We start from the raw sequence: 19211 nt of genomic DNA, 5'->3' as shown, positions 1-19211 counted from the left end.
ATAGCAGACTTGCTTAGGGTACGCTGCCCCATCATCCAGACCATTAATGAAGGATTTAGACTGGAACAGGCCCAGTACCAGTCATTGGGGTACACCACTAGTTGCTGGCCTCCAACTAGACTTTGTTCCACTGATCTCTACCTCCTGGACTCAGACTTACATGTTATTCTTTGCTGATGGTGAAATGCCTGGGCATATCCTTTCTTCCACTGAGGCTTAACAAAGTTATACTGCTTGCCTTTCCCTCAGGCTTAAAATGTGTCTAGAGTAAATGTGGCCAGCTTACACATTACAGCTTAACTAATTGTCACTTTATTCTGTCTGAGACCATGGCAGTTCTGAAACACTGAGCGCTTGTTTGTATGTGCATTCTGTTATATTATGCATAAAATGATTGTTCAAATGTATGAGATGTATTTAGTACTTGAAAGGCATTGTCTCCTATAACACTGCTTTGGCATTGTCAACCATTTTTTCACAAGAAATGCTAGTGCATAGCTTGTTCTGTACTTACAAGGAATTGAGTTACACAGTGATAAAATATGAAGTTAAAAAGGAATAAGTTCTTGAAGCTGACTAAATATTTATGCAGTGTAGAAAAGAAAAGCTGAAGACTCCTTGATCAAAAGAAAGCAAAATATCTGTTTTGAGGTGTGTGTGTGTGTGGGAAGAGTGTTTTCAAACCAAGCGTGGATTATTCACTTGATAAATCTTGAAATATCTCTGCATTTTACGCTCCATGTATCTCTTGGAAAATCTGTTTCAGTATTTAATTATTCTGATTTTAAAGATGTAATTAGTACATTCACAGCTTAAAATGTTATTCTGTTAAAGCAGTGAAACAATTTATTAGTTCTTAATATTGTGTCATTCCTCCCCTCTGATAAAGGGGAAAATAAGGTGCCCATTAAAATTTAGTATATTTAAATAAATGGGGAGGGGGCATGCCCTGTGTAATTAAAAAACAAAAAGAAAAGGGCAGGAGGAAGAGAGAGAAGGATCTTTAACTTCTGACTTCAAACTAAGAGCTATACTAGCCTTAGTACCAATAGGTATGCTAAACATCTGGAAACCTAGAAATAGATAGCTTGTCAAGATAAGCAATTTTAGGAGGCTTGATGGTATAGTGGGAGAAGTACTGGGTATTTGAAGGTAGATAGTCTGGAAGACCTGAATTTTATCCTTTGCTCTTCAACAAGATTTCTCTGTGAAACATGGTCTATTAATTTAATCCAGGTCTAGCTCAGCTTTCTTCCTTTGGGAAAGGAAAATTTTAATTAAGGAGTAAGGTTTGCAATGTGCCTTTCACAAAATAGGATTGGAAATACAAAGACTTACTGCAAACATGGCCTGATTCCAAATCTGTGCTCAGAAAAAGGGACGGGTTTTGCTCCTCACTGGTAACTCCTAAAGGTGATTGTGTGGTTATTGTGGGCAAGTTGCCACTTGCAACCGAGAGGATAGAGTCATAACATTATGAAGAGAAAACAAATTGATTTCCTTATTTTTCAAAGGATGGAATAGAAGATTTGAAGATCCTTCTTAGTATATTTTCTTTGCATATAAAAAAAAAATTTAAAAGATAAACATACATTATATTAAAACAACCCTCATTTGGTTTCTGAGAACTCTTCAACAATTTTAAATACATTACCTAATTTATGTAATTAGAATGAAGTAATGACAAATAGATCCATGCAGAAACATAAATCTTTCCACTAATGTATAAAACTGGTTATTCTTGCTGTCTGTCAGCTAGTAGCAGATACTGTATTTCTGTATCTCTCATATCAACTGCTGACTGTCAGTCTGAATAGAATGGTAGTTACTTGAGCAAGTATATAAGTTGGATTACAATGGATGACTTTGTTTTTTTCATATTATGTTTCAGGCTAACCGTGATGCTGTACTGAGCAGAATACCAGAACACAAAAATGATCGTATCATCAGTTTGCAAAGCGCTTCTGTAGTCTATGATTTACTTACTATAGCACTGGGAAGAAGAGGTCAATATGAAATGCTTTCAGAGGTTTGTTGATAATAGTGAATATTCTACTATGTCTTCATTGCTTATTTCTAGTAATCATGTTAATTGTGGTAGTACTTAAGAGCTAAACAAATACAGGACATTGTTGTTCTGACCACTGTATAAATATAGCAGGTAGTCTCCACCCACAGAAGTTTACTGTCTAAATTCATACAAGTGGTATATAAGTGGTAATATAAATATGTAGAAAAAAAGATTTGTGATATTTTATTTCAATAAAAAACAAGTTAATAAAATGGAAATGTATTACTTTTTTGGGTCTGCAGGAAGTGCATTCTCTGTCTCAAATGTCTTGTGTTTAACTATGCAACTTGCATGTATTTCTTCAGGAAATTTTCAAGTATCATTAAGTTTTATACCTGAGGAAAAATTATAGCTTTCTAGGCAGAACAGATCTTTGTGCTGCTCAAAACAATGCTCACCCTGCACCAGGATACTGTTGCTGACGATGATTAACTATTGGTATCCAGAAGGAATACTTCAGCCTGTGTGGTAGGAAGACATACCCAGGGATTGATTTGCTGAGAAATGATTCCTCTCTACTGTAATACAGGACTTCTAATAAGATAAAAATTAAAAGAATGCCCGATTTCTTCTCTGGTATATCTCTTTAGTGACCCTTCAACCTGCATCTCCTGTGATGTTAAGCTCTGAATTTGGGTATTCTTCTTGAAAGTACTTCATAGCTGCAAGTTGGGCGCACAAGTCAGTTTTAATAAGTACAATAGAAAGTCTTTCACAAAACTAAGGAATATGAAAGCTCGTACAGGAACGTCACCCTGTAACATAATCTAATCAGGAACTTTTCCCTTTGTTTGCCATTACCTACATTATCACCTTCATGAGGTTTTAGTCAGTTACACCAAAGCTGCAAGACATGAGTCTCCGTATATTTTAGTCTAGAACTTTTTAAAGGATAGATATTGACAAGTACGCCTAAAACCAGAAAAAAGTTAACTCTGATTTCTTTTCTTTTTATCATTAAACAGCTGACAACCTTTGCTTTTGATATACTAGTCTAGCAACTTGGCAGGGGTACTGTAGCCCTGATTTCCAATTCTTATTCTTTCATTTTGTCTTTCTTGTCATGGTGGTTTCTTTTTATTGTTGTTGGGTTCCTGAGATTGCTTCACTGGCTCCTCTAGGAGACTTTGGGTAGTAGTTGCATCACAGTAAAACCAGCTTCTTGTTTGCAATTCTTGCCTTGATTAATAGAGATTTTTTTTTTGCTTCACCAAGAAAGCTAAGAGGTATCTCTGTTCTTAGCTGTGTATCTTGAAGTCTAAGGACATTACCATGAACAGTAGGAGGAAAGTCTTATAGTCCCCTCACATGGAGAAGAGCATTAGAGCTTGCTTCTCTCACTGCTTTTGTGGCTGGTTCAGCCCATGTAGCTGACAGTTGAGTACCACTGCCTCTTCCTTTTCCTGCTGTGTTTTGAACACGGTTGGATCTTCTAACTAATGGAAGATGTTCTCACTCGGATCTTGGATTCCAGTGCCTTTTAGAAGTTGCTTGTGCTGGTGCTGGTCAAGGTTACAGACAAAAGGAGAACTGTGAGTATCCTAAAGTTAAGAGCCTCCATGTATGACCAGCTTCCTAGTTGAGGGGTTTTAGCCACTGTCTTGGGCTTTGCCACCTTTGCACTATCTTTCTGACTGTGGAAATAATATTCACCTACCAGTTCCAATGTCTTGTTATCATGTTCTGTTTTAGCTCTAGCTAGTTATTTAAAGTAGTTAGCTGAGCTAAAAGAACACTAAGTGACCAAAGATCTCTCTCATCTTTGTTAAATTATTCTAATTCTGAATCATGTTCTTAGTTGAAAAGGTCACATCTCTTTATAGAGTTTGTACACTACAAACTTTCAGTTTCTTGCAGCTTTTTTCACCTAGATCAAAGAACTTTATACTGTCATAATTTTCTCCTACACAGAGGTAATCTGTCATCAAGTTGTTTTTTAAGCTTCATAGGATATGACATATTGAGCTTATTCATGTCCAACCAGGAGAGATATTTTCCAGACCAGGAATTTTCCTAGATACTTATCTTTCAAATCTGTAACATCAAGCATATTCTTTTCAGTGCTAAGCATCATAATTTAGTAATGCGTTCAACTTTACCTTTCCATAAAGTGAATTCTCATTATAATGCAAGGTTGTGATCTTTTTGCTTGAACTGGTGCAGAGAAAATCCAATGGGAAAATAAATCCTGTATTGGTTTTCTTGAGAGACAATTAAGCTACTACACATACAATCTGATGATGAGCTTTTAACAACAGTATGAGAAAGAATTTGTTTTCAGAACCTTCATTACTCTATAATAATTCAATAAAAATTGAATTTGGTAATAGTCTTGATACTGGACTTTAAGTAGTAGGAAAAATTCTAGCATATATTACTTATATGTAGCAAATAACGCACTTCTTGTATTTGTTTTGTTTCATCCTCAGTACTGGTGTTTGCTTTACGTTCAGTTAAAGTGTGGGGATGCATTACATGCCTGGCTGTGCTTTCTGCAATGTTAAGGCTGAGTTCAAATGTCAAAAATAGTCCATAGTGATAGAGTTTAGCATATACATTGTGCCTATCAGATCAGAAAAGCTGCTTCATGTAATTGGATGCTACAGACTAGAAAGTTAATTGCTAAATCAGTTTAATCCAGGAAAGTGTTGCACCTTTCAACTCTCTGTATCTGGCTTTATTAGTAAACACAAGCATAGCAAAGTGAAATAATTCTTAGTGACAACGGCACATATTAAACCTTCAAAATTAGCATATAATGCTAATTTAGTATATTTAATCTCAGTATAGCAATAACAAATTTCCTTTTGGTATTCACTTATTAAGTGGAAAATCTCAGCAGAATATTGAATGTGAAGTTAAAATTCTTAGAAATAATACTGTCAGGTGAATCTTTTCCCCCTTCCCCTTTCAAGTGCTACTGCTAAGTACTTGTTGTGCCACTGCTTGTTAAGCATTTAGGAAGAGCGTGTGTATGATTTTCCTTTTCACTTAAGACTTGTCATCTGCCTCGTGCAGCTAAAACTTCAAAAGCTGATATTTATCATTTCTTCTTTCAGAATAATAGGACAGTAGCACCAGAAGTATTTAAACAAACATGATAAATGGGAAATCAATTTTATATTAAATTCATTTTTTTTCCATATAGAATATAGCAGCTATTTTCACTTAATTTATCTGAGTGGTTTAAAGTTTTAATTGCATGTATTTTAGATATGACCATGTAAGACAATTTTTATAGTAATATATCTTCTTCATAATTGAAAAATGTGCCCTTAAGTAACAATTTTCCCCCAAAAATTAGTGTTTAGAAAGAGCCATGAAGTTTGCATTTGAAGAGTTCCATCTCTGGTATCAATTTGCGTTGTCCTTGATGGCAGCAGGAAAAGTAAGTCTCATTTTTTTCATGTAATTCTTCTGTTTGACTTTTCATAACAATTGGAACTTCCATAGTTTTAATCTGTAGTGTTTTTGAAAATAATTTTAATCCTTAAATCAGTTACATACACTGCACTCCTGAATATATACCTAGTGCTGTACGAAGAATGTTATTTCAATGGTTTCTAACTTAGGAAGGCTGAAAGGTGATAAGAAGAGGGAAATTAAGTAACAAAAGGAGCAGTGCCACTCTGTTAGACAATCTTATAGCAGAGCTGTTCCTAGGTGCCATTGTAATTCCTAAAGAGCACTACAACACGTTAGTTCTAAAGACTCTGTCCTGTTCCTGCTCTTCCATTTGCCTGGCTCAAATGTTGTTAGCTTACAGGCCTAGCAGCGCTTTTAAATGCATCTCAAAATCGTTTTCTGAATCATGTGCCATTGGAATTGCATTCTGGGCAAATGTTTCACTGAGGATGCTTCATGATAGGGGATAAATAACAACAGTAGTGCCTAAAGTCTTTGTGTTTCACTTGCATGGGGAGTTGTCACAATTTGTCAACAAGATGTTTAGTAATGTCTCCTTCACATGGGAAAAATAAATTAGGGAAATAAGAATCTTCTGTCTGTGAAACATATTTAGTAATTCCAATGGAAAATGTTTTTAACAGTCTGCTCGAGCTGTTAAAGTCTTGAAGGAATGTATACGTTTGAAGCCAGATGACGCAACTATTCCACTCCTTGCTGCAAAGCTCTGTATGGGGTCTCTCCACTGGGTAAGTTTTGCCACTGTCTTTTCAGCAAAAGCTGTGCTAAAATGCAACAAAACCTTCATTTAGGCATGTAGCAAATAATTTTGCAGTTTTCTACAAGCACTTGGAAATTTTGTACTGTGAGGGTGATGAGGCACTAGCACAGGCTGCTCAGGGAAGCTGTGGCTGCCCCATCCCTGGAGGTGTTCAAGGCCAGGTTGGATGGGCCTTTGAGCAATGCGATCCAGTGGGAGGTGTCTCTACCTGTGGCAAGGGAGTTGGAACTGGATGGTCTTCATAGGTCTACCTCAACCCAAACCATGCTATGATTCTCTGTATTGGAAATGAAACATTGGCATACAGAGATTAAAAATGCAATTTAAACTTATGTTTCCTCTGCACAAGAAGAAAATGATGTTTTGGAAGACAGTGTCACAAATCTCTTGTACCCAGGAGACTCTTCTGGTGATTTTGTGAACAGGTTTGCAAGCAGCTGGAGTACCTTTTTAAAAAATATTACTTGGATTGTATTTTAGATAACCTTGAAATTGGTGTATCTGTACAAAACCATTAAGGTAATGGAAGATCATCATGTGGTTTTTCAAGATACACCTGTAATTTTTAGAAGAATGAGTATATTTTAGAAAGGAGAAAAAGGAGGGAAAGAGCACAATCAGAAATAGATTCATGTAGCAGAAACATGACTTGTTGAGGCTGACAAAAGTACGGTCTTAGTTAACATAGGTCCTAGTTCTGAAAATTGTTCCCTGTGGATTGACTCCATATGGAGTAGCTTACTGTACTTAGCATTTACATTTACTGGAATGGATTCAATTGTTATTTTTTTCTTTCTGGATTGTTAAATAATGTGCTAGCATGGATGTGCAGTTAAATCTTGATCTTTTGCATGTTTCGTTATTGATGAGTTTGCATATGTTCAGCCACAATGTTTGTGATGCAGAGTTCTGCATGGCTATATTGTTTGGGTTTTTTTGCAGGGTTGAAGCCATAGTTCTTGTAATTGATTTTCCTAAAGAAATGGTTCATGGGGCAAGTAGTCTATTTATGAAATGCAAAAATTATGGATGGCACATTGTTACCAGAAATTACTTTAAAAAAAAAAAAAAGTAAAACTCACGGTAAGTTTAGAATTATAGAAATGTGTTATCACAGAATCACAGAATCACAGAATAACCAGGTTGGAAGAGACCCACCGGATCATCGAGTCCAACCGTTCCTATCGAACACTAATTATGTTATGTGCCATAGTTTCTCTTAACCTAATGAATGGGTGCTTCAGCTGAAAATCTGTGTTCTTTACTCAATATGTAGCAGGAAAACTAAGTCTAATGAGAAAGGAAATAGTCCCTAAAAGCAATCATGGTGGAGATTTCAGCAGACTCAGTGTGCATAATAAGCATGCTGTGAGTTACTGTCATTATAATATAAGATTTCACTAGTTTTAGACTTATGTGGATTTTTTCTAATGTTTTCAGTTGGAAGAAGCTGAAAGATTTGCCAAAACAGTTGTTGATCTTGGGGACAAAACATCAGAGTTCAAAGCAAAAGGCTACTTGGCACTGGGATTGACTTACAGTCTGCAGGCTACTGATGGTAAGATAAGAATAAACATTGACACTTGGAAATTCCCATGTTGCCTATAAAGGATACCTAGCAGAATGCTAGGCTTAAAATTAAAGCTTCTGTGTGCAACCATTTTTTAAATCAATGTATTAAAACTTCTTCAACGAGCATGTTGAATGAAATCTCTTGATCTTGCATATTCCTGATTAAATATATCCTTTTCAGCATCTTTGCGAGGGATGCAAGAAGTCTTGCAGAGAAGGGCTCTTCTTGCATTTCAGAGGTGAGTGGGTGTTAATCTTTCCATTTCATTCTGCTATATGTAATGAAAAGCTTTTATTATGTATTAAAAAGAGAGACTTGTAAAAGATTGTATAATGAGGATTCCGCCTCTGGGAATCTCCCTTCAGGAATACAGAACATATTTCTTTAGCGTTACTTCATCATTTTCAGTCAGAAATATCTGAAGTGATTTCTAAGGATTTCCTTTTATTTCATTTTAAAGACATTTGCATTACTGTAGTATAAAATATTTGCTCAGAGGAGTATTCTGTTCTGATCTAGAAGGGAAAACCATCTGAAGTAAGATTTTAAGTCATGGTTCAATGTCATAGTGTTTCTAGAAAATCTGATTGCTAATCAGACTGTATAGCAGGCTTTAGCAATTATCTCTGTAGAGCAATAATTGAGGCCCTGCTGCTGTGGAAGAGGGATGAAGTGCAGTAAGTTGGTAAGCTAGGGGAAAAGAAAAAATTCTGTCTGGAGATTTAACATTGTGGGCAGTGACAATGCAAATCCTCCATCTTCCAAGTGCCTTACACAGAAGTAGCACTGTTGGGGATGACATTAGTTCATTCTGAAGGATTTGACTCTGCAAATAAAATGACAATAAACAGGTGAATGAGAACATCTCTGCCCTAATTATAGAAGAAAGAAATCTTGATGGCAAAGCTGGAAGAAGTGCTGCAGCATCTAAATATGTCCCTTTTTTTTATATGTTTATAGACCCTAATTTGATGAGATAGGCCTAAATGCTTCAGGGAAACTCACTTGTGCGTTAATGTGAATGTGAAGTCTCATGTATGTGTTGGTAGTTTTATATTTGAGAGGATAGGGTAGAAAAATTTGTTTGCAAGTATCTTTAGAGTGAGCCTGGTATGTATTGGTCCTTCCTTTTTCCGTCTTAAGTGTTCCTCTGTATATAATTAGATGCATGAATATATAAATATATATTTGTGTGCATGTCTAACGTGTATCAACAGGGGGAAAATTCACTGGGGTTTTGGTTTGTTTCTTTTTTTTTAAGGGCTCACAGTTTGTCTCCAATGGATCATTTGGCAGCATTTTACTTGGCATTGCAGCTTGCCATATCCAGACAGGTTAGTTGTGTTTTGAAAGTGCAGCCTCACACTGTCATGCGAAGGTTAAAGCTTGTATCTTTTGATAAGAACCTGGTTTCCATGTTTATGTACACAGACACACCCCCCACCTGCATTCCCCCAAAATATTCTCTCTGAACACCTTCAGTCCCGAATGCTTCTCCAGAGTTCTGCCATGGTATTTCCAGCTCTGGGATCAAAAATATGTCGAAGTAATTCAATTTATTTATTTCAGCAATTATTTTGCTGGATGGAGAAAAAGAAAAACCCACCTCAGTTTTTACCCTGTTTTTACCTTTTATGTGCAATCTCTTCTCAGACTGCTTACCTGGAGAGGGGGACTCTTGAATCTAGTCTTTAATAATCTTGACAGTGCTTAAATCTTTAGTCTAATCTGCTAAGGTCTGTGCCTTTTCTGCATGCTTGCAGGAGGTTTGGCTACTGTGAACAAAATTACAAAAATGTGTCTAAGAAAACTGGAAAATATTTTAAAGCTATAAAAGAGATCAGAACTCAGTCCAATTTGTACAGCTGTTATGTTTAAGGGATTTAGAATTATACCATATATCACGTGAATTTGGATAATAAGGAGCTGCTTTGTATGTGTCATGGTAAGCCTTTTCCTGTGTCATGTTTACTTTAGGAAGTAGTTATGAGCACAGTAGTTTACATACTCTGGGTGACTACTTTTCATTGCTAATGAGTAGCAGAGACATTGGACTATGTCATATTAGGGTGGAAAGGATTGTTGTTTTAATAGCTCAAAATATTTTCAGTAGCAAGCTATGACTCTAGTTCTGAATTCCAAACTTCTCATATTGCTTAATCAAATTCCTGGGTTTTAACAGTGTACTTACTTTAAGCAAAAGCACATGCAGCTGAGGAGATCATGAAATTCCACTTGAAGAAAAGTTTCTGTTGTAGTTTAGCTGTACATTTTAGCTAATGTATTACAATTAAAGTATTTTCAAAATCCTGTACAAATACAACCGATGATTGAAAAATAAAGGTAGGTGAGTATTTTAAAGGGCTGAAGGGAACTGTTTTATTAAAATGTTTGTATTATTTTTCAGGGTTGAAATATTATTTAATTTTTACTGTTCACTATAGAGCATCAGGTTTGTTTTAAACTTCTGAGTGATGCCTTATAGGAGTCTATAGAATTCTGCATAAGATCCAGGTGGATATTTTGTAAATTTTATGGATGTGCAATCAAGCAATAGGCAATGCTTCTAATAGTGGTACTTTCTTTTTCTGCTTTTTTGGTTTTGTTTTATTTTTCCAACCAGATACCAGAAGCTTTGGGTTATGTTCGTCAGGCTCTGCAGCTACAAGGAGATGATGCCAACTCTCTTCACCTCCTTGCACTCTTGCTATCAGCACAGAAGCACTATCATGATGCTTTGAATATCATTGATATGGCCTTGAGTGAATATCCAGAAAACTTTATGTGAGTGAATGTCATGTTTGCTTTCTATGCCTTCTCTCATATTTATTTTTCTTAGATTTTCATCTAATTTATTTTAAGAGGGGATGAATTTGAAGATGGGTCAAGTTTGTTTTTCCCATCAGTCTTCCCCTTCTGCCTATTTAATGCAAGTCTTTTTTTTTATTAAAGTCTTGTTGAATGGCTATTGAGGATTTGGTTTTGGAAAGGAGACTAGAGCTGGATAGTTGATTTTTATTATTATTATTATTATTTTCTACAGACTCTTTTTTTTTACATAGTTCCTCCCTGTTGCATGATTTAGAGTATTTTTCTGTCTTCTGTTTTTCTGTGATAGTCTAAGAAGAGTAATCAGGACTTACTATTAGCTAGGACAGACTTATCCTATCCTACAAATACTTCTATGCATTTTGCATGGAATCTGTTCTGTAAAAGTCATCCTAACAGAGAATCTCCGCTTTTGCCTGTATAATAACCAGTCACCTGAAGTAGGCTGATGGATAACTAAGCAAATGAATAAGGATGAAGCATGTTTGGTAGATGTTCTTCTGTTGTTTCAGAAAGAAATAATTCTTTGTATTTATTCTTCATGTTATGTGTATCTTAAAATTCGTTTTGTAATCTTGCAAGGTTTTTTAAAATTAATTTTCTCATGATTTCTAACAAAATGCTTTACAGTGAAATATCTTGGGGATAGCTTCCATTAACTTCCAGTGTTCTATTCTGGTGCTTTAGCAACAGAAACTAAGGTTGTAATTTGTAGTGTTACAAATATTCTAAATGCTCATTTAGACATTTTTTGTAGTATCTCAATCTTAAGTTATAAATGAGTGGCCTGCATAATGAATTGTTACTATACCAACATACCAGAAAATATGGGTATTTTTTTAGAAATTATAAGGATAGTGAGGCACTGGCACAGGTTGCCCAGGGAAGCTGTGGCTGCCCCATCCCAGGTTGGATGGGCCTTAGGCAGCCTGGTCTGGTGAGAGGTGTCCCTGTCCATGGAAGGGGGGTTGGAACTGGATGATCTTTATGGTCCCTTCTAACCCAAACCATTCTATGATTTCATGTCTCCTTTTGGCTGGCTATAAAACGTACTGCTGCCTTTTTCATCAGAAATCTGACCAGGACCTCTGTTGATATCGCTCTCCTCAGAATTTCTGTGACTTGAAGCCCGTTTTGTGCAAATGCTTTTGTGGCCTTTTGCTGTTTCTCACTTTATAGTTTATCTATACACATGCAACTTATCTTGGTTCTTATTAGGGGCTTCCACACATGCTTCATGATTTCAGAACTATCTAGCAGTTCCTCTCCCAAACCTGTCAGTGCTTTCCTCAGGTCTGATGGTCCTGTCAGTAAGTTGTGATTGGAGAAGCAGTTGAAATATCAGCTACCTAATTTTATACCCTATTATTGTTAAAAACAAATATGTTCAAAGCACCATGATCTGTCATCATCTGTCCTTGTTTCACCTTCTGCCACTCAGTGGCAATGTAAATGACAAAGAGGCAGCTGCCATATCTCTCAGCATAGTAATAGTCTAGAAGTCTGGAACTGCAGTTCTCCCTGTTGTAATAAGAGAACAAAAGATCATTCAGTAAAATGTTTAAAATTAACTCTTTTGAGGATTCTATAGCAATTAATGCATTTTTCAAATGTGCTTCATGGCCTTTCTGTACATGTTTTTAACTACATCTTGTCGTTAAACATGTTGCCCAAGTTAAAAAGTACCGAACTTTCTATTAATGTATATCTGTATATTAATCACATGGGTCATAATAATGGTTCTAAATTGCTAGTCCTGTTGCATAGTATAAAGACTGTGGTGATAGTGTCCTGTGTTACAACCAGTTGGTACAGATCAGGGAATTTGAGAGGAATACCTTGGCAGTAGGAATAGCCATCAGATGCTGCAACAATTGCTGAAGGATCCAAGGTGAAACAGAACTATATGTATCTCTAGACAGTCTTTTAGTCTTCAGTGTTCTCAAGTTACTTCTTGTTCCCAGAGAAGTCAAGGATATGATTGAGATTCTTTGTTTGCAATTGATATTGACAGCCAGACAAACATATCTGGTCAATAATATAAATTTGGATTGATTCCTTCATGTAACTGGGTTATTTTTGCAAGGGTTTATCAGCAAAACCTCAAGCTTACAATCTGTTCTTGCACTATATCTGGTGCTCTTTAAGTGGTTGACGTGTGTGTGGATATATATATATACACACAATACAAAACACAAGTGCTTAGTGTATTGTTGATTCTTTCTTATTCTGCACCTTCTGTGAACAATACAGTTTTGCAGTATTTCTTAGCAGAAGAGATCTTCTTGGGTTCCTCTAAGGCTTGCTAATTTTTAGATATACTGAAACATTTGATTATTTGCCTATGGTACTTAATTGGCTTTTGTAAATGCTTCATATATCATCATGTTTTATGTTTTATCTTTCAGTTATGTCATGGAACAGGTGATCTTGAGTGCTATCATGAAGCACATGCAAGAGAACCGGGTGATCAGACCCAGTCAACATGGGTTCACAAAAGGCAGGTCTTGCCAAACTAACCTGATCGCCTTCTATGACAAAGTGACTCGGCTGCTGGATGAGGGAAAGGCTGTGGATGTGGTCTTCCTGGACTTCAGTAAATCCTTTGACACCGTTTCTCACAGCATTCTGCTTGAGAAACTGTCAGCCTCTGGCCTGGACAGGCGCACACTCTCCTGAGTGGAAAACTGGTTGGATGGCCGGGCCCAGGGAGTGGTGGGAAATGGTGTGAAATCCAGCTGGAGGCCAGTGACAAGTGAGGCTCCCAAGGGCTCAGTGCTGGGTCTATCCCTGTTCAATGTCTTTATCAATGACCTGGATGAAGGCATCGAGTGCACCCTTAGCAAGTTTGCAGATGACACTAAGCTGGGTGGAAGTGTTGATCTGCTGGAGGGTAGGGAGTCTCTTCAAAGGGATCTGGACAGGCTGGACCGCTGGGCAGAATCCAATGGCATGAGGTTTAACAAGGCCAAATGCCGGGTCCTGCACTTGGGGCACAACAACCCTGTGCAGTGCTACAGACTAGGAGAAGTCTGTCTAGAGTGCTGCGTGGAGGAGAGGGACCTGGGGGTGTTGGTTGACAGCCGACTGAATATGAGCCAGCAGTGTGCCCAGGTGGCCAAGAAGGCCAATGGCATCTTGGCTTGTATCAGAAGCGGCGTGACCAGCAGGTCCAGGGAAGTTATTCTCCCTCTTTACTCGGTACAGGTGAGACCGCTCCTCGAATCCTGTGTTCAGTTCTGGGCCCCTCACCACAAGAAGGATGTTGAGGCTCTGGAGCGAGTCCAGAGAAGAGCAATGAAGCTGGTGAAGGGGCTGGAGAACAGGCCTTATGAGGAGCGTCTGAGAGAGCTGGGGTTGTTTAGCCTGGAGAAGAGGAGGCTGAGAGGAGACCTCATTGCTCTCTACAACTACTTGAAAGGAGGTTGTGGAGAGGAGGGTGCTGGCCTCTTCTCCCAAGTGACAGAAAGGGACAGGACAAGAGGGAATGGCCTCAAGCTCTGCCAGGGGAGATTTAGGCTGGACATTAGGAAAAAAAATTTCACAGGAAGGGTCCTTGGGCACTGGAGCAGGCTTCCCAGGGAGGTGGTTGATTCACCTTCCCTGGAGGTGTTTAAGGCACGGGTGGACGAGGTGCTTAGGGGCATGGTTTAGTGTTTGATAGGAATGGTTGGACTCGATGATCCGGTGGGTCTCTTCCAACCTGGTTATTCCATGATTCTATGATTCTATGATTCTATGATTCTAGGTCAGTAAGTAGAAAGAAATTCCTCAGAGCCAAAAATTCTGTCCCATCATTATCTAAAGGAGTAGAAGGAACGAGCAAACATACTGTGCTGTTAGCACCACGGTGTAGCTTTTTCTTTGAATAGAGAGTTGATAGTTCTTCCTTTGTTTATTACATTGGCAGCATCAATTTGCAATCTGCTTTGAGCCTTTGGTGGGTATAAGATTTTCACTAGTAGTTTTTCTACGAAAGCTGAAAGCAAAACAGATATGTAGTAATGTGTTCCAGAAAGAAGCAAAATGCAAGATATTTGGCAAATATCTATAGCTCTATCAGTTAAAACTTTTGTAAGTTTAAAATATTAGGTTGTAACCTCTCTGCTTATAAACATTAGCTGTGTTTTTCAGAGCAATACAATCAATCTACTTTTAAATGCTAGCTACCCTCTGAAGCCACCTGAAATCTGAAAGTGCTTTGGTCCAAGGACAGAAAGATCTCTAAACAAAAGCTTACTGAACAGGTTAAGATTGCTGAAAAGGTTATAAATACCCTGCTTTGAAATGAGTGGGAGTAAGGTGCCAGCACCAGAAAGTCTGAATAATTAATATCAATCAGGTCCTTTTCCCCACCTTTCATTAGACACCTTGACCCTGTAGTAGAGCTGTGAAGTTCAGTTCTTCTTGACAGGATTTGAACCCACAGATGCTGCAGCTCAGAGTCCAGACTGTCAACCTATGAGGGGCACTGGGTGAAATAACCCATTTCTCCTCTTGAAACAGAAGCAGAGATGTGCTGCTCTGAATGCAAAGAGAGTAGGCAGGAAGGAACCACAATCTAACCTAAATTACTAGAGTATTTAATTGTGAGGGAGGCATGAGGTCTTAGCTGCTTGGATTTTCCTTCAGTTTTATTTATTTTAATTCAATGATTGCCTACTCTGAATGTATAAACAGTCCCAGCAGTGTGCATTACAGTCTGAAGGTCTATTCAAGGTTATGCAAGGTAGTGCTGTTTGTGTTGCATCGATTCATATTGGGCTTGTAGGTCTTGTGCAGTATATGTAGTACAGCTATATGTGTGATTTACCTGAGGAGTCTGTCTTACTTTCTGTGACTCTTTCCTGTCTTTTTATCTGCTTGTTATGGGGAATATACATCTTAGTGGTCTTTTGAATGTTATGAGATTTTGAAACACTTCCATCTGTTTCTACATCATGGTTAGTCAAAAGTAGATTCCCAGCCAAGGGAGACAAAGGTAGGTTTCTGAATGGAATACTAGTGGTAGTGTTTTCTTTATCTTAGCTGTTTGGGGTTACCTCATTATGTGAAGTGTTGGAGCACTTAAAGATGAGTATAGTGCCTGAAGTTAGTGTAATTAGCAAAATAAGTATTAAATATTAATTGCCAATTTTATGCTGCAAATTAGACTTCAATGGATAGCAGCTGATAAGCTTTGAAAGTAGAAGTAGGGAACAGCAGATGGGTTCTTTGAGGAGTTTGCACTCTGAGTACACTCAGAAAAAAAAGACACATGGTAACAGGTTTGAATACAACTGAAGAATAAGTTCACAGTTTAACATTTACATTTGTTGAAGTGCGGTGGAAATTTTTTTTTTACCTAAGAATATTTCACAGAAGCATCAGGCCAACATGTCACTCCTCTGAAAACAATTAAATCCTTTCTTTCCTGACCCTAAAGGGCTCTTTTGAGCTACAGTAGTTTTCTGAGGTTCATAGGGCTTTTTAAGGGCCCTCTCAATTAATTGAATTCATTGATTTACAAACTTGTTTCCTTAAGGAGTTGTCTGGGTGGGCATAACAGCGGAGCTGGTTGGTGCGTGCAGTGTGCGATGATACAAACAGCAATGTTTTCTGGGACAAGAGTTTATTTATCAATTAAAGGGATTAGATTGCACTACTCTGTTTTCCCAAGGTCAGTTGTATTTGCACTACAGTATGAGGTGCTGGTTAAACTCACACTTTTTTTTTTTCCTTGATAAATAGAGCGCTGGTAATTATTTGAGGAAAGGGCAGTAATATATGATTGGACAAGAAGTAGGCTTGCCAAAATCATATCATTTGTTTGGTGTATACATTCTTGTCAACATTTGACATCTTTTTTTCAAATTCATTCCATTTTGATCCTCTCTGTCTTGGGAGTTAAATGAATTAGCTCACAGGAATGATTTTTCTGTAAGTCATGAAAGACAGTAACCATTGCTTCTGTGTTTTTCTTTTCATGCTGGGCATGTTGCCCTCTCCTCCCCCTCCCCCAGTGGTTCTTAAGTGCTTTTACAGAATGGTCCATTAAAAAAGATGTTGATAGGTAGATAGTACTTTATATAAGAAATTGGTAATTGGCCTCAGGGTCTTATCCCTGAACTATATTTGTTAGGCTTTAGATTCTTCTTTGAAACTTGATTGAAAGTATCCCAGTTTGGGTCATGAGCTGGCTGCTGCAGGGTGTTTAGGGCAGGAAAACAAGAAGTTCGCAAGTGTAACTAATTTGTTCTGGCTTTAGTCAGAAACAATCTTCATTCTAGTTTACAGATTTACATTATCTTAAGGACATTGAGTTCATAAGATGGAATACAGTATACATAAACTCCACCAAAAGTCGCAGGTTTGACTGCTGCTTCTCCTTGCAAAGAAGCAATGCTACTGCTTTGTGAACAAATGTATGGGGAATAATATTTCAAAGGCTGCAGCAAAGGTCATTGAAAGCACACCAAGGATATCTATTAATAGTTTCCTCAAAATTGTGTTATTTTGCAGCTTGAGGGCTGGTTTTGTTGTGTCTTCTGCTTATTTGAGAGTCAGGCTTCAAATAGCATTCTGAACTTTAGGTGGTGCACCTAAAATCACTGAATGTGTAATAAATCCTTTACAAAACTATATGTAGTTCATGTTCTATCTAGTTTCATGTTGTCCTTCTCCCTCTATGTTAAATTTTTGCGATTGTGTCATTCTGTGTTTTGATGATTGTGCAGATGCTTGAGTTCCCTAATGTGGAGCTGTAGGCATTCTACAGCAAGTGTTAAAGCGATAGCTTTAAAGCCAGGCATGCAATAGAGTTTGAAGCCAGGAGGGTCAAGATGAATTTTTAACCCCCTGACCTTCTATATATCAGAAGTTGCTAAATTCACTTTAGTTTTTCTATTAAAATAGGTTTAGCTAAAGCACACCTTTCAGAGGACATCTGATCTTGATAAGAACACATCAAAAACTAGAGAAACCATTGCAGCATGTGGTAGGTTGTTTTAGCTGCACTCTCCATTAAGACTGTGGTTTTATTCTTACTGTGAATTGATCGCTTATTTGTTTCCAGCCATTGGTTTTTATATCATTCTTTACTAAGCATTCAGTAATACTGGTGACTTCATGCTCTGATGGTAGCTTCTGTAATCACGTCACTTCCAAATGTCCTTTCTGATAAGAAAGTCACAGTACTTGCTTGACACTAGGGCCCATTCTCTAGCCTTTCAGTTATCTGCTGCACTGTTGAACTATAGCCAATTTTCATCACACGTAAACAAAAACTGCAGAAAGTACTTCAATATAATCTATCACTGCTTTGTACAGAGAATTTCCTGCATCATGTGTATTGGAAAGGATTGTCCTAATTATTTTGAGTGTAATTGCTTGTTTGGGGGCTTATATTCAATTACCTGTTTGCTGGCATTCTGATTTGCTTCTTGGTCAAATATTTCTATGATGCATTTCCACATTAAAGTGCAAAGCCAGTATTTGTTCCTATAGTAATATGCTGGGTTTTTTAAACAGCAATCCAGCTTGAGAGCCATTAAGCTGTGCTGCTGAACAAATTGTTTGGAAAGTTTCCTACTGTGCTCTTATAAGGATCTTTTCATTAGGAGAGTGTACTACACATAAATTAGAGTCCTGTTGGCATCAAGTGGAATTCCCAAGTGAAAGGTCTTAAAGCAGTCAGCCCTACCTCCTTCTTTTTAAAAGAAGCTACAAACTTGCAGGCAGTAAAGTGTTGTCAAATTTTGAACTGGGAATGAAGTAAATGTTGGGAATTAAGTAAATGCTGGGAACTTGAGGATTTTCTTTTAATTTTAACCTTTTTCTTCTACACTAATTTTATGAGTGGCTACAAGACTGTCAGAAGGGCACCTGCTGACAGTATGGACTAAGAGAAACTGAATTTGTTAAGGTTTGACTTCCTCCTACTTATTTCTTTTGTTTCCTGAAATAATAATTGGATTTTTTTTCCTGTGTATGTAATTGTTGAGTGCAAGGCATGACTTGCTAACGCTTTATTTAGGAGATGTGAATATATTCAGGTCTTTCATATCATCAATGTTCAATGGTATTTGTTAAAACTTTATTTTCTGCATTCTGGATACTGCTTTCCCACTTTAATTATCCTCTGGCATCCATCAGTTACCCTGATGTAATTTACACAAGTAGTTGACTCTATGATAGTTACAGAAATGAGATGCAACTGTATGAAGTATGTGTGTGAATGTAATGTAGTTACTTTTTCCTTTAAATTCAGATAATTTGAAAAGAAGTGTATGTTGTCTATTAAAAAAAATGTTCATTTTCCAACTTCAATCTCTTTCTCTAATGTTTCATTCCGCATCAGACTTCTTGAGATTATTATTTTTTTTAAATACAGGATCATAGTCAAACTGTTAGTCTAAGATTTCACAAGTCATAAGTTTATGCTTGGTGAGATATCTTTGTGGTTCTTTTTTCTTTATTTAGTGCCTAGGTTTAAAACTGGAACAACTTCTTTTGGATTTTCCTAGCATTCCAGGACTTGAAGTTGTGGGATATATCAAATGGGGGAACTTAAA

At 37.3% G+C, this 19211-nt stretch overlaps 1 protein-coding gene across 4 annotated transcripts in view; it reads left to right on the top strand.

The window, feature by feature from the left end:
• The window catches only part of TTC7B (tetratricopeptide repeat domain 7B), a 129937-nt gene that overhangs the window by 58000 nt on the left and 52726 nt on the right, over positions 1–19211 (top strand). For all 4 annotated transcript variants that reach the window (XM_069858701.1, XM_069858700.1, XM_069858699.1 and 1 more), the window contains exons 9-15: positions 1892–2029; positions 5376–5459; positions 6121–6225; positions 7698–7815; positions 8011–8068; positions 9092–9164; positions 10454–10614. In XM_069858701.1, coding sequence (XP_069714802.1) covers positions 1892–2029; positions 5376–5459; positions 6121–6225; positions 7698–7815; positions 8011–8068; positions 9092–9164; positions 10454–10614 — 737 coding nt within the window. The remainder of the gene's footprint in view (positions 1–1891; positions 2030–5375; positions 5460–6120; positions 6226–7697; positions 7816–8010; positions 8069–9091; positions 9165–10453; positions 10615–19211) is intronic.

The sequence above is a fragment of the Phaenicophaeus curvirostris genome, chromosome 5 (assembly GCF_032191515.1).
Source record: "Phaenicophaeus curvirostris isolate KB17595 chromosome 5, BPBGC_Pcur_1.0, whole genome shotgun sequence".
NCBI lineage: Eukaryota > Metazoa > Chordata > Aves > Cuculiformes > Cuculidae > Phaenicophaeus > Phaenicophaeus curvirostris.
The sequence above is the reverse complement of the archived record's forward strand: the minus strand, read 5'-3'. Positions and strand labels throughout refer to the sequence as shown.